General features: G+C 44.6%; 1 protein-coding gene across 8 annotated transcripts in view; it reads right to left on the bottom strand.

Moving 5' to 3' along the window:
• grip2b (glutamate receptor interacting protein 2b) overlaps window positions 1-22,746 on the bottom strand; it is a 118,281-nt gene that overhangs the window by 23,347 nt on the left and 72,188 nt on the right. Inside the window, exon 1 of one of the 8 annotated variants that reach the window (XM_037491034.2) lies at window positions 19,900-20,048. The exons of 5 other annotated variants lie outside the window; for them this stretch is intronic. In XM_037491034.2, the coding sequence (XP_037346931.2) occupies window positions 19,900-19,945 (46 nt within the window). In that variant the 5' untranslated portion in view covers window positions 19,946-20,048. Of the gene's footprint in view, window positions 1-8,844; window positions 9,035-19,899; window positions 20,049-22,746 lie in introns of those variants that run through there. 2 more of the 8 variants (XM_037491033.2, XM_037491031.2) reach the window with 2 other exon arrangements.

Below are 22,746 nucleotides of genomic sequence, written 5' to 3'. Positions count from 1 at the left end.
ATGGATCCTACCAAGTATTTTTTTACCACTCAACAAGAATTGTGTTCCATACGGTGACACATTTTCCCTCTAAGACCTTTAAAATATGCAGCGCTGTCCCCACCGGTAATGCTGGGAAATGACTTCCCTCCCCAGCAGTGACAGCGGGGAAAGGAGGCCATTGTTGTTGTGTTCTGCAGTTTAGGGATCCTCATAGAGGTGTAATGAGTTTAATAATTCATAAGTTGTGGATTCAGTTTTTGCTTTAAACCACTTTCATAAGTTTTCTGGCTCGCTGCTTTTCCCGCTGTGGGGCTGTCGCAGGCATAATGGACGCAGCATAGACACACACACACACACACACACACGCGCACACACACACGCACATGAACAGCCTCGGGCAGCGCTTACTGATGCCCAAAAGGATTTAGGCACCAGACAAACACCTGCACCTGTCCACGGGCACCCAAACAGACAAATAAAAAGCCTGTGTGTACAAGCACAAGACACGCACTGCTACACAAACAGGACTCTGCACACACACACATGCACACACGGTTCCCTGTGATATAAGGAATGCCCGAGGCAACTCTGTAACTTGATGTGGACAAAACTGTTTGTGTCTGGAGGTCTCCCAGGAGCGGGGAGGACAGGAGGTCCTCTGGAGGCTCTTACGTCGAGATCGCTGCAGCGTTATTTTTGCAAAGCTAATTTAGAAATTAGTCCACTTTTCTCTCCATTTATTTTCTCAGTAAACATTGAGTTTTAAAACACAGAGTTTATGGTCTCAATCTCTAGTTTGAGTTCTTCAATACAGCATTATTTCAATTGGTAAATGATGGTCCATTTAGAGTTAAACAGACCATAAAACAGGGGACACTTTAGGCCAGGGCTACACGCTGATTGACAGGTCAAAATGGGAGGGTCATGCAGCCAATGACCGACTCCCATAAATAAATAATACACCTTTTACTCATCAAATAATTTTCCTTCTGAGTTGTAGTAACCACGTGTGCAGCATCCGACGCCGGCTGCATGCGGTTGTGGGTTGAAGATTTGAACATCCAGCCTCACACGGAAAAACACCTGGGGGGCCTTTGAGTGTGCACGCATGCATGAAGGGAATACTAACAGACACGACTCGGAGGGGGAGCGCAGGCTTTCCCTAAGCTTCCAACAAATCCTTTACGCAAACACGCACGCAGTGCACGCTGCGTGCGTTACACAGACGCACAAGACGAGGGTGCACTGTCGTCACCTGAGGACAATCGGCGAAGTGCGCGGACTCCCCTCGCTGCCTCCTTATTATCTCACAACACACAGAGGCAGTGCTGAGCGTATCTGACGGCGACGACCCACAATGCACCTTGTTAGGAGAGCAATGTTCTCCTGTTAAAAAGAACGAGGCGTAAAACAGACAGAACGCGTTAAAGATGAGAATCAGTGGAAGGGGGGTGCGGGGGACCACCTGCCTGCAGCCTGCTCTCTGCACACCTCATTTTGTTCAATGCTCCCCCCCCCGTTCCAACCCTCCAACTAAAAGATGTTCCACGCAAGTAAGCTGCAATCTCATCGCACACATGCTGAGGTTTGGCTTTTGTTACATGGCTGCACAGCTTATTGGAATCTTATCAAAACAGCAACACTGCAAGAGCAGTAATATTCCTCAAAGAGGGGGGTGTCAGATGCTAAATTCCGGTTCCATTGAACGCACTAAAACCTGCAACCGTAATTTGTACGACCAAACTCCTGATGGACACAGAGTCAGGTAGTTTGGTAGGAAACGCACAAAAAAATGTAATTTAAGATATTAAAGTAACCCATTTATGAAGATGGGTTGCACTATTAAATGCAACGCTGCACTGTTGCAGAGATCTACTGATCATATTCTGTACACTTTAAACATGCGCCAAGACATTTCTGTTCATCAAGATGACGTATCTTTGATTCAACCTTCTAGAATAACTGGTGCAACATGAAGAAAAGAAGCCTCCAGTGAGCTCCTGAGGGAAAGTGTTCCCCTGCTTTGCTTCCAACAGAAACGTTTGTCCTCATCGATCGGCTCCCGGAGGGAATCGTAAAGCTGGATGAAATATGTTCTTTTGAACGTGCCTCCGATCTTCGGCTCATCACTCTATTATCCCGTGATCATTATCCACCGCGGCTCGAGACAAAGACGCAGAATGCGTGTGTGCCGTGTCTCCGGGAGGATTCAAGCTGTCACGGTTGAAAAAGAAGCTATTTAATTAAACATGGAGTGGACCCCCCCCCCCCCCCCCCCCTCTGCCATGTCAAATAAATAACATCGTGCAGCAGTACTCGCCCACGTGGTTCACAAATGTTCACTTCACGATGAGCAGACATCGCCCGTTGTAAGATGACCTGGTTGAGACCTTGGCGGCTGTTTTATTTTATTTTTGGTCCAGATTAGCACCATGCAAGTATTTTATTAGAATATTTGTCACCTGTGGGTTCTCCTTTAAATTCATCTTAACCCACAACAAGTAAAGTCCTTGTTTGCTTAAATAACAGTATCCTTCAGTGAAGGTATTCAAGTATAACCTGGAAAATGTACTCAACGTGCCTCATTAAGTGAATGACTTGTTAGTTAATGTTACTGCTGCATCAATGTGTGCTTGGCCTTTAACTCCTTCCTATCTCCTGTTTGGTTAATCCACAGTGATGCATTGGATTCTATAAAACCACATGTACAATGTAAAGCAACGTTTACCTCTGAGATTTAGTGAAGTAAAACGTACAATATGTACCTCTAAAATGTGGAGGTAAGTAGTAAAGTAAAGAACAATTACCTACAATTTGTACAGCACATTACTTGAGTCAATGTACTCTCTGAAGAGGGATTTAAAACTACACTTTCTTCTGTAGCAGCACAGAAAGCAGCAGCATTCTTTATCTCCTGAATCTCAAAGAGCGCTTCTTCTGTGAGCAAATCATTACGACGTGTTAATACGACCCAGAAGAGGTATGAAAAAAAGAAAATCTCAAATTGTGACAACAGAAAAGCCTTAATGAAAATCTGCGAGGATGCAACAAACCAAATGAATGTCCGGAGGGTACAAGCACTGAGAACAATGGAACATTAACATAACAGTGCTGCCTATTTATGATGTTAAAATGCATAATGATGGGGGGGGGGGGGGGGGGGGGGCGTCTGTGGGCGGCCGGTACTAGTGAAGCAGGCTAAAGAAAGGAATACACGGCAAGTACCTAGATACATGAAAGAAAACAGAGGGATGCACTCAGCCCTTTCACTCCGCGGAATGAGGCATTTAAAGCCACAATCATCCGAGTATTCAGCCTAACCGGAGGTTAGGGTCCCATTTTAAACGCCGCCGAGGAGTTGGTACAAAGCGAGAGCACCTGTTTGCTCACTGGTACGACGGCGCAGGGCTGGAAGAAGAAGCAGCGCCGATTTCAAATGATTACTTCTCAGAAAAAGGTGTCAGGTCAGGCACATTTTCAATTATTGGTTCTCCCGAAATATGCAGGGACAATTTTAACTGGATCTGAAATAAAACTTTACCCCAATGATAGTACAATTGGTAACATGAGATAAACAAAATTATTATGGGCAGTAGTTATTTAAAAAATAAAGAATGGATTTAGAGAATTTCTAGAAAATGGCATATTTCTAGAAAATGGCATATTGTTTAAACACTCAATTTTGACTTAATTTATTGAAATGATGTGTTACTGTTTTTCCTTTTTTCCCATTTATATTACCCGTAACATATCAATGTTTAAACACAATGAACATTAAAGCAATGTAGTGGTTTAGTAAATTATTGACAGATAATTACACACAATAAGAATAGGCAATAGGCAACTACAAAGCGATTCTAAAGGGTTTATTTTAAATGAATGAAAACACAAAAGTTATTTCACGATCATGATGACATTGTTTGGAATATTATGTTTCAATTCCAGATAGATCCCCGAAATGCTAAAAACTGCCCCTTTAATCTTCTTTTCCTATATTTCCTTCCCATTCATAAATATTAGGACACATTACAACAAGAATTGAATGAAGTACAATCCTTAAACAACCCAAAACAGGAGGGTGTTCAACCCCACTATTCAACTCCCATTAATGGCAATACAAGATATCTGCCTTGCTGACAACAACTACGCTATTGACACAATCTCTAAATATTGCCTTTATGTGTTGACTCCTACACTCGCTGCAAGGCGCTTGATTGCGGTCATCATGATGCCTGAGGAGTGAAGATGTCTAATTAGCTATTGTCTGCCACAGCGCTGGCAAAAAGTGCGTATGCATGTGTTAACAATGACAACTAACACACGCACATATACACACACACACTCATTGGAAAAAAGAGGGACTGAGAGGAGAGTGAGAGAAGACAAAACATATATGAACTGCATCCCCCCCCCCACCACGCTGAGGAAAACATCTTCAGGGACAAATAAAAAGAATAGACACGTACAAGTATGCATACAAATGCTGTCACCCCCCGCACAAACGGTATCCCTTTCCAGCAACACACACAATGAGCGCTCACCCAGATGCGTGGAGCGGCTATGGAAGGAACAAACAGCAATTAGTACGCTTAATAGCTTTTCTGTTGTGGTTAATTGCAGCCTGTGTGAAGATGGTAGCAGGGTTGGCATAAACGGGGTAAGGGGCGACCCCTTTGCCTCTAATGATCTTACGGAGTTTTTTCCTTTTTATCCTCACTTCACTTCCTTTCTCTTCAAGCTTTTGTGGTGTAAAACATCAATAACTCAAAGTAGCATCATGTAGCGTAAACCAACGTGAAGCAGCAAGCTAAGAAGCAATGGAACACAACAGGACTCCTCAATGCAACTCATTAACCAGATACAACGTCAAAAAGCAACGCAACATAACTTTGCTTAAAGCGGTGCAATGTGAAGCTGTGTAATGAGAAACGGTGCAACGAGACGCTGTGCAATGTGAAGCGATGCAATGTAACGCTGTACAATGAGAAAGGGTGCAATGAGAAGCGGTGATATGAGAAACGGTGCAATGAGAAGCGGTGATATGAGAAACGGTGCAATGAGAAGCCGTGATATGAGAAGTGGTGATATGAGAAGTTGTGATATGAGAAGCGGTGCAATGAGAAACGGTGCAATGAGAAGCGGTGATATAAGAAATGGTGATATGAGAAGTTGTGATATAAGAAATGGTACAACGAGAAACGGTGCAATGAGAAGCGGTGATATAAGAAATGGTACAACGAGAAATGGTGCAATGAGAAGCGGTGATATAAGAAATGGTACAACAAGAAACGGTGCAATGAGAAGCGGTAATGGGAGAAACGCTGCAATGAGAAATGATGACATGAGAAATGTTGATAGGAGAAACGGTGCAATGAGAAATGATGACATGAGAAATGGTGAGAGGAGAAACGGTGCAATGAGAAATGATGACATGAGAAATGTTGATTGGAGAAACGGTGCAATGAGAAATGATGACATTAGAAATGTTGATTGGAGAAACGGTGCAATGAGAAATGTTGACATGAGAAATGGTGAGAGGAGAAACGGTGCAATGAGAAACGGTGCAATGAGAAACGGTGCAATGAGAAGCGGTGATATGTGAAGAGCTGCAATGTGCGGGCCTGATGCAAGTAGAGCTCTACACAACGTCGAGCAATCCAACACAAAGCATCCTAACAGAATGCCAGCCGACATATTGCAATACAGAGGAATCCTACGTAAACCATCATCTTTTCCAGACCTGAACAATTAGTTTTGTTTGAATCCCCGAGGTAAACGGCGCGTTCTCGCTACTGGGGGGTAAAGCACGGTCTGTCTCGACATGGTTTAATGACAGCCAAAACGAGTCGAGAACTGCATTTTTCTGACACAACCGCATTGTTGACACATAATGTGTCACTAAACTCCGGCTAATAGGATGCAACCATCCTTTAAAACACAACACACAAAACGAAAGCTGGAGTTTAAAAAAATCACGGCTTATGGGAAGCGGGAGGAAACAGCTCGCCAGGTTGGAAAAAAAAACACATCAAAAAACTCCTTTGAAGTTACAGTTTAGATATTCCCGATGCTAACACATCCGACATGACGCTCACTTCACCCCGATGCCGAGGTCGAGCAGAGGGTGGCAGGCGCATGAAAGGACGGAAACGAGAGATATGGGGCTTTCAGGTGACAAGTGACACGGCCCCTCCAGGCACAGGTTTAAATGTATATGACTGAAGAAGATGAAGACACAGAGAAGATTTTATTTCCGTCTACACGCCACTTTGAATATAATACGTGTAATAATCCTTCCGCTGCTGCGTTTACATACGTGCGTGTGCGTGCGCTCATGCCGACCGCCTGCAGGATTACGGTTACAGCGTGCTGTGCTGAAAACGCTGTTTGTAGAGACAACTGCACAGCTGATGATAACATACCAACGCGCACACACTCGCGGCCTCTCGCAGCAGTCGCCATTAAACGCTCGGCGCGGTCAGCTCCGAGGTGCTCAAGAAACAAAGCGAATCGGCAGAAAAGCAGAGGCGACCATAAAAAGAATAAATGCAAAAATCACTCGTCGTTCATTTACACTCAATCTCGCCTCCATTTTGTGTGCTCATTTCTTCTAATGGCGATGAAAGGAGCCCCGTCGATACGGCAAACAACACAAGAGCCAGTGGGCGTCCGCACGGGGGTTTCAAGACGTCGCGATTCATACAGATGTGTTTTGGCCGACTTTTCTCTTCCTTGTAAGCGCTCAGCTTTCTCAAATTGATCCCTCTTGAGGACAAAGCCAAAGTGCAGCAGCAGCTCAACAGAGCGTGCAGTGAGCAAGGGGAAACCTAAAAGAGGAGATATGAAGCAGCTCTCCTGAGCTCCCTGCAACTTAGCTGGTCTCTGAGGCCTTTGAAGAGCATCCAGCTCCCACAATGCCCATTTGGTGCATGAAACAGGATGGAGCTCACCTTATTAATACCCCTGACGCATTCCTCCGACTCTGCCGTTGCTCTACTGGTACGGTGTATTATGAGGGCTATAATCGGGTTTGTGCCGGTTTCGTATTTGTTTTTTTAGTCTTGACTATCGAGGTGTGTAGAATACTTTGAGCCAAGGGGAGCAGCATTTGGGAAGCAGTACGGCGTCCCGGAAGGGACATGAAGCCGAAAAACAAGTTGTTTTGTGACATAGTAATTCATTGGAGAGAAATCAGATGAGATTCCTCTTTGGAGGCTGAATCAAGCTTGTGTTTGGCTTGTTTCCTGAATTCTGCTCAACCCGATGGTTTTGAGGACTACGGCGGTTCTTTTAGTTAGTGAGTTTGATTAAAGGAATAAACCGCTTCGCAATATCTTCAAAAAAATTCTCATCTCAACCAAGTATTTGTGTCATGAGCCTCTGTGTGATCCGTGTAATGAGCGTGTTTAACAAAGCGGCGCTGTAGGTGTAGGTGTCGCTGTAGGTGAATTGGCCACAAGGGATGATGTGTTGTATTTTGGTAAATTTGGTGTGTGGTGTGCAAATGTTTCACAACCCTTGAAATGAACTTGGGAAACAACCACAGCAAGGGAGCGGCACAAACCCTCGGTTGCCGTCGTCCCCGGCGAAGTGGCTAGCGATGGCTAAATTTGAGTTGCTAATGGAGGTCGTTTTCCCGCTCTTCTTGTCTCACTTGTTTTCTGATAAACCGTAATTTCATAAAGTTCAAATCCTCATTAAAACTCTCTCACTACTACTAAACTGCAAAGTAGAGCAACATGAAAGTAAAGCGAGGTCTTAATGTCTCTTCCCAGGCATGAGCAGATACAACCTATTGGTGGAGGGAGCAGCTGGTCTGTGCCACAGGAGTCCTCTCACATATGGAAGTTCAACAGGGACCAAATTAAAGTCTCACCATCTCTCCTCCAGACATGGAATCCCAATGCATGTCGTGCATTTCCTGTGAACATGTGGACTCCTGAACCCTCTTAGACCCGCGGGCCATTGGACCCCTGACGGCCCTGGTTCTGGTTCAGACATTCAGGGTCCATGAGGAGAGCAGTGAGAGCTTTGCATTGCTGTTTTTCAGTCTGTCATATTTAGCTCGAAAAGCTGTTTTTTGTCATGTGGTTTGCTTGAAGCTCAGATGTGTTCTGATTAATCCACTGTGCAACCCACAAAACTTCACTGCACAGACCGGCAGAACCCTTTTTACCTCCGTTAAATGTTTGACGCCCGCAGTCTCCTCATGCAAAACGAGGCCCAAAAATGAAAAAGAATCGTGATGTTACCTATTGGTTTGTGTACTGCAGAAATCAAGCCTTGAATTAGGTCTGTGACCTGTCAATCACATTATGCTCACACTATGCTTTGTGTCTGAACATCATGATGCATTGAAGAAAAGACCGTAAAGTCATGTTTACTGAGGGAATAAATCAAGACAGATTTAGAGTCACTTTCTTGAGTAGTTGTCCCTGGTGAGCAGAGAGAAAGACGCTTTCCAAACACTTTAAGACACTGCACTGAGAGGAAGATGTGATTTGACAGGTTGGATTCAGGCATCTAGAGTTTCTTCTGACGTGTTCCTGACGCCGGTGTAATGAAGGATCACAACATCGAAAAAGTTAAAGAAAGACAAATAAATACATGTTTTTCTTTTCAGTAACGCTGTACTTTATTATCTAGCAAAGACCTTATTACCATCATCACTCTCTACCACAGCCAATGCAATGATGTGATTACTTTGGCTATTAACTAACACGTGGCGGTCTCCTTTTCACCCACAGGAAGACCGATTAAACACCTCGCACAGAAGCAGAAGTCTTTTTTCCCAACACAAGCTTAACACCCATGAATGAATAATTAAAAGACGAATCTCCCTCAGAGGCTCCCGCAACTCACCGACACTGTTTGCCCCAATGTCCCTCCTCAGACCACAGAACATGACGGCAGACATCGAGTTCCTCTGATCACAGTCACGTCCACGGAGGAGAAGACGCAGAGAGACGAGCAGACGAGGAGACACGGGGAGCGATGTGGACTGCCGAGCGCTCAGGGAACACTGTGGCGATGATGAGAGGCGACTGGCGCTTACGTTACCACCGCTCAACCCCCCCCCCCAGAGAGAGAGAGAGAGAGGGAGGGAGAAAGGGAGAGAGAGGGAGATGGTAGGATGAGCTTCGGGGAGAGAAAGAGTGTAACAGTGTGTGAGGGGAGGAGGGAGGCAAAAGAAGTGTTGAGAATAATGTAGAAAGTGAGAGACAATAAGACGAAAGGAGATGGCCCAGAGTGTTCTTTTTTTTTAAAAGAGAGAGAGAGAGACCTCTGATCCTGTGTTTTATGTCTCCATGTTACCTGTGCAGTGCTGAGGGGGTTAACGTTATTCTGACACCCCGTGACGCACCGCAGTAAATCACGAGCCGTCACATACGCCGTGAGGCAGGGTGCGCTTTAGGGCGGGGCTTACTGTGATCGACAAAGCAACCAAACAACATGGAGACGTCCTCGGCCCAAGATGGCCACTGCTTAACGCGAGAAACCGAAGAGGGACGTCACTTCAGTCAAATCTGTAAAAGACGGTTGACTTTAGATAATATAACATAGTATCTATAACATACAATATTATTAATATTACGCAACCTGACAGGAAGGCAGGCTGTGAGTGGTTATTCATCGTTGAGGATGCTGCAGGAAGTAACTTCTCACGCACCGACCTCGGCAACTGTGTGGCTACGTTTTCATATCCTTGTGTTAGCAGTGAGACGTCAGTTCAAATCAACCTTCATTTAATCTAAGTTTGTGTAGCTGAAGTTCTCCGAGCTGTCTCACACTTCCCCCACATTTCAAATGATGTGTTTGGCACTTCCAAAGAGTTCCGCGTAGAAGTTGTGAATACTGCATTTCCTCCTTCAAATCTGAATTATTACACGGACATTTCCATCAAGCACAACTTACTTTTGTAGTGTTTTACATATTACATTAAGGTTGTCTCAATAGAGCAATTTATTTGTATAACGGTAGAGAAACATAGAGAGAGAGAGAGAGAGAGAGGAAGGCCCACAAGCTGGATCGGGGGGAAGGACACAAAAAGAAGGCGTTGAATGTCTAAAAGCATTCGAGAAAGTGTGTGCGTGTGGGGGGGGGGGGGGACAAAAGGAGTGTGTGGAGATGAGAGAGAGAGAGAGAGAGAGAGAGAGAGAGAGAGAGAGAGGGGGGGGGAGGAATGACTTCCACACTTCCTCCTCCTGCGGCTTCTATGCATTTACATTTTGCTGACTCTTTTTTTTTACGCAAGCTTGTTTGCAGTTTACGAGACAAGCGACCAAAAAATAGATTTGATTAAAAACTATTTAGGAATAGAAATGAGCAACACTTGAAAGACGAGTGCAAAGTTTCCTCTTTCTGGTTTAGTATGTGATGTTGCAAAAGAAAAAATGTTTCTTTTTGCCGATTACGGCCAATCATCAATGATCCACATTGGCAGATACTGATCCCTTTGTTTATGGATTGTACACATTTAACAGAAATAATTTCAGCTATTTCTAATGTTATCTTTTTGCTTTGTTGAAGTAATTTATAGTTGGGTTCCTTTCTGCATAATAAACACACAACCCAAGAAATTAAAGAAAATCAAAGATTATAATTTTATGGAATGAAATAAATCATTAGTAGTTTAAATAACACATTACAAGCTACTTAGAGCCAGTGTAAACATCCCATAATTCATCTCTAATATTGATTTATGTTCTCCTTCAAACAACTGGATTCGTTCATTTTTCAGCAAAATTAGATTTTAAGAGATGACATGTAAACACATCATGGCATTATAACCATAAACTGAACAGAGCCTGAACGCATCGTAAGAGGTCTGTTAGCGGCGATGCTAACGCTGCTAGCTCTCCTCCTGTCAGTTTGAGAAGAGTTGTCAATAAACAGTATTTCACACTGTGATGGTTGACATTAAGGTCCGTCACTTGGCTAAAAACATACTTTAGAGCAGTGATTCTCAACTGGTGGGTTGCGGACCCGTTTTTAGTGGGTCGCGGGCCGTTGCATGGGAAAATGAAAAAAAAAAAAAAAAAAAGAAATCATCCTGTGATTTTATTTTGAAGGGACTTTTTTAATGCAGCGGGGTGTCGTTTTTTTTGCCGGCTCGTCAGTCCATGTTTTCAGTCAAGCGCGGCAATTAAAACGTGAAAAGATGAGACTGGCGCCGCAAAGAAAACCGTTAGCCCCCGCCCCCCCATCGACACCGCTAGCACCCCCCCCCCCCCCCCCCCCCGAATTCCAGAATGTTCCTCGATTTGGGTCGCGGCATGTCATCAAGGTGTGATGGTGGGTCCCGGAGCCAGACCAGTTGAGAACCACTGCTTTAGAGGAATGTCATCCCTCAATAACACACAAAGGTGCACTGAATGCACTTTTGTGATTTCTGCCCCCAGCCCCCCCTCATTGTCCTTGACAGTCATGAGCGACTGGATACACAACCTCCTGGTGAGGAGAATACATTTACATCACATGTAAAGTATTCAGCGTCTAAACCCATCAAACAACAGGACATAGCAATTACATGCATATCTGACACACACGCACACACACACACACACACACAGAGATATGACCTAATCTGTCTGCTGGCTAGAGGGGGGGGGAACTAATATCTAGTTATCTAGTTATGAATCTCTCTCTGACCTGGATTCCCGTCAGCAGAGGTTCTGAGTCACGTCGGGCTACGAGTCATCCGTCGGGTTTCCTTTTTTTTAAGGTATTCTTTCATTTAAGCACACGACAGTAGCCTCCTTTGTCCCAAAACCTGTTTTAATCTGTTTTAAGTCAAATTCCTGTGTTTTTACAGGAGGATAAACTCAGTGTTCTGTTGACACAATGAGCATTTATATAAACTGTGATTAACTAGACCATTTCCGATCTCATTTTGTTAACGTTAGCAAATGCTTTTACAGCGATTACTAAAAGGCCTTGAAGGTTACATTGAGGTATTCTATATCGCACAGAACACCGGGCCGAATTTCAGACATCGAGGACCTCAATGTCCCTGTTTTAGGACTCGCTCGCCTGACATGTGACAGGAAGTGGACCTTCTGGGGTCTGTTGGCGGGATGACGGCTAACCGGAGCTGACAGGAGCCGGAGCAGTTAGCCACGGATTCACCGACACGATACTCACACACACACAGTCAAAGGTTTTCTCATCACCAAGATGATTCCATAGATTAACACCCCCCCCCCCTCCTCCTCCTCCTCCTCCTCCTCCTCCTCCTCCTCCTCCTCCTTCTCCTCCTCCTCCTTCTCCTCCTCATCATCCTCCTCCCTCTAACCACCCTAAAAAGACATGGCAATAAGGGGAAAGAAAAGAGGATGATGGTGATGTCTGGCAGGTTGGACTCATCTGCTATACAGTTGGAGAACTGATGGAATACAACACAGTGTTTGGAGACGCAAAAATACACTTTCATCCGCCAATATTTGAAGCACACACATTTTGAATAAATGTAACAAGATATGCCCTCTCATCCCTGCATCGTTTTCCATTTCAAAGTCACGACTACGCTCATCCCTTTGATCAAAAACGTCTTTTGAGTTGCACAGAAAGATGACTAGTCCAAGATCTCTTTTTGTCTGTTTCATTTTTAAAGTTATTGTGTTGTGGCGTTTCTGTGTAAACATTGTGGCCCAAATAGCCAGAAAGAAACGGAACAGTCAAATCCCAATGTGCACTTCTGATATCGGCCCATAATAAAATACACGAATGGTCCTAAATTGAAATCTTACCAAGATTCTGCTTGAAACTTCTTTTGAAACACCCCAAAAAAGGAAGAAAAGAAAAAAATGTTCAGCTGTTAAGAAAACTCAGATAGGATCTTCCATCAAATAAAGTATTCTGTGTGCAGAGGCCTGAGGAGATAACAAATACCATTTGGTTCTTCTTTTCAGGTTTCCACGTGAAGACGCGCTCCGAGCAGACAAACAAACTCAAGACCCGCAACACCACCTTAAAACCTTCATTCTCTGGACTGTAGTTTGTTAAATATGTTTCTATTGCACATAAAACACCACTATTCCATCCAAGAAACACCTCTACAGTTTACAGTCTTATTAAAAAGAGAAAAATTAATGAAATTAATCCATTTCTTTCTCCAACACACACACACACACACACACATACACACAGACAAGGCAGCAAGGAAGTGAAGTTGTAAAAGGTGGATGGAAAGTCACAGCCGGTCTATCGAGACCAGAAAAAAAGCTTACTCACTGTTCTAACAACTCTTTGTGCTGAGAGATTAGCTCCTGCGTTTGTGTGTCTGTGTGCAAGTGTGTGTGTGTGTGTGAGTCTCAGTGTGTGTCATTCTAATGTTTGTGCATTCCTGCCACCGTTTCATTAAGTGTGTTCTAGCAATGAATCTGTGCATTTACTGGTAACAGGTCGGTACGGTGTGTGTCTGTGTGTAGAACACTAGTGAGTGTGTATTCTGCCCTATGGGACATTTCCTCAAGGCTCAGAAAACGAAAAAAGATGGAGAGACGGGGAAGAGGAAGGTGGAAGGAGGCAAAATAAGCAATCAGGAAAACAAATCATGTCAGCTTCCACACACGCATACACACACACACGCACACACGCATACACACACACGCACACACACTTGAGATCACATTTCATGTTGCACATGGTCAGAGTTTTTCTCATCTCGTCTCTTCTTCTCCTCTCACCAACTCCCCCCTTCTTTCTCTCCTCGTTCCGAGTTTCAAGTGCAAATGAATCCTCACTCCGAGGATTATGGGTAAGTACTTTGAAGTGGCAAATGATGGCCTCCTGTGGCGCGGCGCAGGAAACACGCGTGCACAACAGAACACAGACACCCGAGCGCAGGCGCGTGTGTGTGCACACTTTTACACATGTCTATACCAGGAAGCACGAAGCAAACGCACAAAAACACACAAAGATCTGTCTAATGTGCACACATGCACTGATGTGAGCTCCACAAGTCAGAGAACATCTGGCGTTCTCGCATAGAAGCTCCTCTGGGTTTGAATAAACTTTATTTAAATGAGATAAAACCTCAAATATATTAGATGTTAGCCGTAGAAAGGAAAAGGTCAAATGGAAATGACAATATGCAGACGATACCTCGCAATACAATGTATTGAGTTGAAAATAATGTTTTATAAATATATTTAAATATTTATAAAAGGACACATTGTAGAGTACCATAGATGTGATCCTTTATACAACCAGGTCACTAGTTCAGAATAAAAAGGGATTCATTCTTAAAATGGAGACAAAAAAAACTGAAATGCTGATGATTTTCTGCAGATTTTTTGTTCGTCTTCTTGCATCATAAAGTAATATTAAATGGCAAACATGGCCATTTAAAGAAAATTCCAAACAGAATGAACATGATAATAAACAGGGGCGTTTCCAAATCAAGTTGCATTATATGATGTCTTTAATACATCAGTTTTCATCTTGGTTTAAAGGTATGTTCATGCTGAGAACCTCTCGTCCTCTGTCTTCACTCCCCCCTCCTGCTAATTCCTGCCGCTTCCTTCTCTCTGAGTCGATGCCTCCCCCTGCTGTGCGTCCTCATCTCATCACTCCAGCAGCACTGCCGCGCGGCACGAGAGGCCAAAAAGGACAGACGGTCAACACCGCGCGAGGGAAACCAAAGAGGGAACCAAAGACAGGAAGAGAGGCGGTCAGACATGAGGACCGAATCGGGTGGAGGAGGGAGGCCGAAGGAAGAAGAAAGACCCAAGAGACTCCTCATGTGATACTCAAATTACGTTAGAGTGACTGTAGTTTGCATTTCCATCACGGATCCTGTGGACTGTCGATCCGTTCTACTTCCATGTTGGCGGCTGAGGACACCTTCATATCACAACTATACTATTTATTAAGAGCCATTCATTTCTTCACTATAAAAAGACTAAAAACCCAACGAGCAACATCTAACACTCAATAGAGTAAATGGAAGAGATATGGGGAAAAAAACCAAATCCACAAAATGGAGATGTTATCAAACGCTTGCCAATCTGACTCTATTCATCATTTATTTTACGATAAGTAAACTGAGAGCTGAAAATAGCTTCGGCGCCTGGTGGCATCACGACCACGAGCTCAACCAGTCGCTCGGTGCAGGAAACTGGAATCTAACGCGACAAAGGAACCAAAAGGAGGATTTAAATCTTATCCAACTGATGTCTTGTAAAATACTTTTATCGCACTGATGATCTTGAGAGAAATGAGCAATCATTGGCTATCATTCATCGCGATACCCATTTAGATTTGAGGCTTTGTGCAGCAGGAGAGCGAGGAGAACGAAAACGTCGTCCCGCCCATGTGAAATGTACATGTAATATATGCAGGGATAAAGACACACAGATATGGAAACAAGGAAACATGCTGGAAGACCAATTTAGTTCCACAGTCGGAAAACTGACAGCGGCAGCAAAACTGAACCGGCAGCAAATCAGGACATTTGTGAGAAGAAGAAGAAGAAGAAGATGTGCAGACGGAAACGAGACGGAGAGGGAAGAGACGGAGGAGCGGGCGGAGTGCAAATCAGCAGCTTCCTGCCCGCCGCCCAGTTTGAAATGCAAATGCACCCCAAATGTGCTTTGTGCTCCTCCTCGGTGGAATCGCAGCGCTCCTTTAAGCCAGCTCGTCTACCTGTCAGTCCTCTCGTACCCCCCCACTGTACCCCCCCGTCCCCCCGATTCAGGCTGCCAGGTTTACGCTACACGAATGTCTTGTTCGGGTGGATGCAACACGTGGGAGTTATAATGAGGCACAGAAAGCGCTGGTTTTCTATTCCTCAGTATCAAAGGCGAGTGGATATTTCCATTAACCTCGAGGGAAACACACTGCAGACGGGTTAAAGATGGAGTAAAAGGACAACTGGCGAAAGACACTCGTCGTTGTCTTCATCTTAAGGACGCCGCTCTCTAGCAGTTCACTACTATGTGACTATGTGAAGTTGTAGTTATGCTGTAAGCAGTTCTTATGGTCCCAAACTTAAATAAGCAAAATCCGTAGAAACTCTGTTACGTACCTAATAGGAACAGTTCACAGCAGTTCAAGTCCTCTCATCCCGTCTGTCTCCGTCTTGTTATTGCTTTCTCTTTCTAAGGATTCCTCTCTTGTAACCCGGTCTTGACACATTGAGGCCAGTGTACCAACAGCCTCCGTCTCTCATTCCCTTTGTCCCTCTCTCTCTCTTTCGGTCTCATTTAGCTTTTATTTATTTAGAAAGGCCAAAGCACATTGTTTTTGAGTGGATCTTGAAAGTGTCCTCCGTGGCCTTTATCTGGGTCCCCCCCCCCCCCAACCTGTCACCATTGGACTTCTCTCCCTCTCTCTTGTTTCTCGCTCCTTCTCATTCCGCCAAAGGCTGTTTTGTCTCTTACAACTGCTCATTTATTCCATCCCCCTACATGTCCTCCATGGCCCTTTTCCTCCCTTGTGTCTCTTAATCGCTCTATCTCACCCCGTCTTTAATTATCTGTGCATTCATTCACAGCCGTCGTAGAACTACCAATGAAATGTTATTTCAAATACACCACATCGAACGAGATCATAATAACGCATCGCGTCCTGGATCTTTTTTTCAATTGACCACACAAACCAAAGGAAGGAGAATTGGGATTGGCCTGATTGGTCCACCGTTGGAGTAACAAACTCCATTGTGCGTGAAATTGCTAAATCAGAATCATCTGGATGAACAACTGTCAACCATGCGAGCTAGCTGTGGAAGCTACCAAAGGTAAAATAATGCCGTTTTGGAAACCAGGGCTTCCCGTCTCTCTCCTTATCCCCCTCTTCTTCTTTTCTTTCACTCCGAGGGAAACCGGAGGTTACATCTGGGCAGCTTCCAGAACCTGCTGGTTTTAGTTTGGAGGTCTTTCATCCCCTCTTTCCTTTTTACCCTGAGCTCTGTTGGGCATCACAGTGGCTTTACTGTCACATTTTCCTCTTCCTTCCTCCTTCCCTTTTCCCATCATTCCCTTCATTTTCTGCCTCAATCAGTCGCTGACTTCCACTACCCTCCTCCCTCTTTCCTTCTCTCCTTCTCTCTCTCCCTCCCTCCCCTTTCCCTCTCTTGGCTGGAGGTATAAATAGGACTCCTAATAAAGTACTAATTAATCTCTGGTGACAAAATCAAAGAAAGCACATCTGCATTGCTGAGAGGAGCGATGGAGGAAAGGAAAAGGGGAAGACAGGAAGAGGCGGTGGGGGGGGGGGGGGGTATGGAGAGGGAGAATGCAGCGAGGTTAATGATAATGAGAAGGAAAAAGAGTGCAGGACAGAGACAGGTTTATTCCAAAATGATTGAGGATAGGTTCTGAGAAGATAAGATGGAGAAAAAATGGCAGATGTGTAACGTCATTAAAAGATGTGATGGAAGTGAAGAAGTTTCAAACTAAACTCTTGAAAAAGATTTATGAAAAAAAAAAAAAATCTGTGCATAACTTATACATTAGTCATCTCAGCTCAGGTTTCAGCTGGTTGGACACCGAACTCGATCGTCAGTATCACTTCCTTTTGCTGAATCATTCAGTAGAGCAGTCAAAACACATCATTCTACTCATCACTTCGCCGAAAAGAAGTCCCTCCTCTACGCATTATTCATGCAAAACCATAGAATCTGGGTAAATCGAGGCCAAATGTTCAAATCGCACATGTTTGTGATTATGGGCCACTGCTGCATTAAAAAATGAACCAGATTCCGAATATTTGATCTATATCTAATATTTGATTTGATTTGATTTGTGCACACAGCTTCTTTCAATGCATGGCGTTAGCTTGACCATGGTGCAGCCTGGGATTTATCCAGCAGCCTCTGAGAAGAGACTTTAGGGATAGTGGGAAACATTTTGCAGGATCTATATACTTGCGTCTTTATTGGTAAAACCTGAAACAGGCATGATTGTGTTTTCCTTAGCTTACAGCCCGCTGGTCTCATCCAGCAATGGCACCTACAACAATTGAAACGTTTCAAATGAGTAGCAGCATCTTGTTCATATGAAACACGAGAGAATTCTTCTGCTTGAGTCCATCCCACCCAAGTGGGAAGTGCTCTGCAGGGAGCCCAAAACGAACATATCCAGGTGAGATCTTGGTAATATTATTCTGAAAGTGCCGAAGAATCACCTTCTCACCTCAACAAACCAAACCACAAGTCAGAATGATGACGATGTCATGAAAATAAAGCGTAGCGTTTCAGATGGTCTGAGGACCCGGATGAGGCGTCCACGCTGCACCGGGCTGCTGATCTTGCAGGAGAACCGTCAGCTCGCCTCCGGATGGGAAGGGCCGCCGCTTTCAAAGCCACATTCGTTCCCTCAGGTTGGCCGCGCCATGGGTTTGATCTGACTTCACAGGGCCCGGAATCACTAAGCTTCAGAGAGACTTTCACTTGGTGGATAAAAAGAACTCACAGCCCACCTGTAGCCCCTGCAGCAGTCAAATCAGAGCCACAGCACGGAGCGTCACCGGCTTCCTGCGTGATGACCAGAGGCACTCGGAGGGGTTTTCACACCGAACAAAGGAACATTCCTCACGCCGGCATGAGGGGAAAGTCGCTTCAAGTTCCTCGTGTCTGCAGAGGAACAACTACCTGCAGCTGACCTTCCCAACGCAATCGTGACCTCTGACCTCCCTGTAGGGAGAAGTGCGGGAAAAGAAATGCACCCTCTGGGTTGTATCATCTACATTACAGTGCATGTGTCTGTTTAAATTGTTATTTTAAACACATGCTGCTCACATGTTATTTACGTGGGTCGCTCTGAAATCCTCATGGGAGGTTCTCCGAGGTCTCTGTGCAGTGATGAAGTTGCAGATAAAGCGAGTGTGGAAGTCACAAGTTATTTTTATGGCAGTGAAACGTGAGATTCTTTCTCGCGAGCTGTCAGAGGTTTCACTGCATTCAGGAGACACGAGAGGCTTTGGAAATATACTGACACGGTAAAACTGTGACACACATATTAAAGACAGAGGCAGCAAATATGACAGAGAATTATGTCCTTCACTGACTGTGGCAGTAAAGGCAGCTTTACCCCCCCTCCCCCCAACCCACGACCTCCGGGTGCTCAGATCGCTGCAGTGCGCCCTGACAGCAGATAGGCGGCGTTTTGTCCCCATTTGCAGACTTTTCCACTGCGTCTCCAGGCTTCAAAAGTATTAGATCCCGAATGCATAAATAAATGAGAGGCAGAGGGAGATGGGGAAGAAGTGCACACCTCTCTGGTACAAACACGGGCGGAGGCGCACCTCGTGCACGCCGTTAAATGAGCAGCAGGATTATTCAAATAAAGAATGAATTTACATGAAATAGGAGAGGAAAGAAACCAGGCCATTTTATTGAGCTTTTCCCATAAAAACACCACAGAAAAATAGCAACCCAGAGTGATTATGAAAGGATACCGTTCCATTTAAAAACCAATTGCCCCAATGTGAGGAATAACCTCATAAAAACACAATGCACATGACTGAGTCACCATCGATTGTTCAACTGGTGCTGCTGTAACTCGCAATCAATTCAATTCCTTCCAAAACATAATTCAAATAATCACAATTAAGGAACAAGGTAATTAAAAAACTAATTCAGCTCAAATGCCTGAATACCTCTCATTCTTTAGAATGCAACATATTAAGGACCAATATGCTCTGAAGGCATACTTTCATCCCCCATATTTCCCAAACATTAAAAGATAAATTACTGAATCCCAGTGAATCACTTATTCATTTATATTATATTCCTGATGTGATGAACCCAGCAGCCCAGCCCCCCCCTCCCCCCCCCCCCAACTCATCCGGCACAGTCCGGCACTTCAAAGTGAGAACCGGAGGGTTGGGGCGGTATTCTTCACCAACATCCAACTAACGACAACAACAATAACAATAATCATGAGGCTTTTCCAAAAATTTGTTTTTGTTTACCTTTCTGCAGCAGCCTTCTTTTCAGTATGGCCTGAAGAAAAAGCATTTTACCCCCCCACACGGCTCCAGACTGGATGTCTGATTCTCCTCATGGAAGAGCAGCGGAGGAAGAGGGAGGCACAACTTGTGTCTGCATGCGCACCTCTCTCTCTCTCCCCCCCCCCTCTCTCTCTCTCTCTCTCTCTCTCTCCCCCTTACTCTACCAAAGACCCCCCCCCCCCCCCCCACAAGCTGAACTCAGTGTGTTTTCTTAACGCTACTGAGGAGAAACACAGAAATAAGAATCCATCTCAGTAATGGACTTTAATCACTCTGTTCTCTGTTCTGCCACAGCTGATATTCTTGTTGCCCCGTGTTCTTCTCCTCGTTTTCTCTGTGCGATAATTTAATTACAGGATTCTTACTCTCTTTCTGTCTTGCCCTCTCAGTTTCTCTCCTGATTAAGCAAAAAAATAAATAAACTGTAGCTGAAAGCCTTTGGGACTTTTGATGCCCTAGTTTTTTCTTTTCCTTTTGCTTCAGAGTCTGTGTCTTGTGGGTCTGTGTGTGTGTGTGTGTGTGTGTGTGTGGGGGGGGGTTTTCAACTCCAGGTCATGACTTATTTCTCGGCTCCCCGGTCAGTTGGTGATCACGAGGTGAGCGATGTCGCTTGAAGTGACATGAAACCGAGAAATGCGCTCTCCCTTAACACACACACACACACACACACACACACACACACACACACACACACACACACACACACAGTGAGTCTCTACAGGAGTCTCCGCTGGAGGAGTCTCCTGCTTGGGTCGATAATGGCATAGAATGAAGTTTGCGACCATGTGGAAACCGGTCCCCAGTTTTGTTTTGGGTGCTGACTCGGCTATAATACAAAAGGTGGAGAAAATACCCAAGGGTAAAAAAAGAGGGATGTGAACAAGTCAACGAGTCGGCAGTTTAACTTTCTTTTTGAGTGCTTTGTTTCAGATCCCACAGAGCTGGAGTGGAGCCGATAAAATGAAAAAAAACAAATCCCCGGCTGAGAGCAAGCAGGCCGTGACAGGAAACAACACAAACACGGGCTGATCCCCCCTCACAAACGAGGCCTGCTAACAGATAAAAGTGTAGTAAAAGAGTAGCTCCCACAAGGACCGGTTTGAAGTGAAGAAAATAAACAAAGAAAGGAAAGATGAGACAGAACAACCATACAGGGCCGGATAGTGAACTTCAGCACCATGGACAGCGACTGCTGTCGCCCCTTCCTCCCCAACAGTCACTGTGCAGTCGAGGTTCGACCGGAGCTAGTTCACTACATGATTAACACACACACATACACACACACACACACACACACACACACACACACACATACACGCTAAATGATGTACACACTCAAAGACTCCTGCTGAGTCCGAGGGGTTGGAGCTTTACCGCTGCACCATCAGCAAGTGCTTAAAAGCTCCGGTGAGAGCTCAGTGTCGGTTTCTGTCTGAAACCACCCTGTCGACCTCTAAGAGGTACTCGCCGCGAGTTCACTCCCATGATTCCTAAATCAATACAAGAAAACAGCAAAACCTTACAAGCTAAACAAAACGAAAAAACACAACCGACGGCAGTGTGACAGCATCGGCATGTGATGCTTTAGCTTGCAACTAACTCCAACGCTAACACCTCAACTTTGTACTACAAATGTAAACTACTAATGTAACCAAAAGAACAACCTATTGTTTGAATGCTACGCATCGCACTGTATCATCGCTGTAGCCAAAGCCTTGCGTGGCATCCTTCCAGTAGCTGCACATACCCCTCAGCCCGGGAGGATAGCACAGTTCAATGCATCACATCAGTGCAGGTGATCCACCAGCTGATCACACCAGGTAGCTTCCTGACTGCTTTTCTCAAGCAGAAGAGCCTCCATAAACATTGGCTCGGTACCATAACGGTTAGACAGGGATGTTTATACAGTCACCCACTTGTGTTATTCAAATGTAGAGGTACTGTCACGCTCGACTGCAAGAACTGTCACAGGCAAAAGTTTTTACAAGTATCTGAAGAAAGAAATCTTTTCATGTCTTCATGGTGAAATACCTGAGGTGAGGAGAACACAAAATATGAAAGCTACCAGATAAGCTTTTGATGTGATATCTGCTATTGCGCACCACCGGCACACTGGTGAATGATGGATTGTGCAATCTATATATATATATTGCAGAATTCATCATCAAAAAGTAAGATGCGATTAAAATACTTTATATTTTTGGTGCTTGTGCATATACAGTTGGTTTTCTCAACTAAACTTGATCAGAAAAACATTTAAAAGAAACGTACTCCGTCCAATGCAGAATCATTACAAGAATAATCTTCACCCAGGACTTACAGTATATAGGACATATAATCGGTTTAGTGAATGCAGTCTCTCTAGTGACCAACAGGGGGTGATATAGATAGAAGTCTAAGTAGCACAAGTAACAACACTAGGTAACAGCGAATCGCAACAGTGCAACACAGCAGCGCAACGCAACAGTGTAACACAACAGCGTAAGACAACAGCGTAACGCGTAACACAACAGCATAACACAACAGCGTAAGGCAACAGCGTAACGCGTAACACAACAGCATAACACAACAGCGTAAGACAACAGCGTACGCGTAACACAACAGCATAACACAACAGCGTAAGACAACAGCGTACGCGTAACACAACAGCGTAACACAACAGCATGACAAAACAGCATAACACAACAGCGTAACGTAGCAGCGTGAATATTTTCCGGTTTTCTTTTGTCATGATCCCATCAGTTAATTTACTCGGAAATGACCACATAGAATCAACATTGCTCCGTCTTATCAACATCACCATTGTCT

Source organism: Pungitius pungitius, chromosome 8 (genome assembly GCF_949316345.1).
Source record: "Pungitius pungitius chromosome 8, fPunPun2.1, whole genome shotgun sequence".
Lineage (NCBI taxonomy): Eukaryota > Metazoa > Chordata > Actinopteri > Perciformes > Gasterosteidae > Pungitius > Pungitius pungitius.
This window is presented reverse-complemented; position numbering and strand designations above follow the sequence as displayed.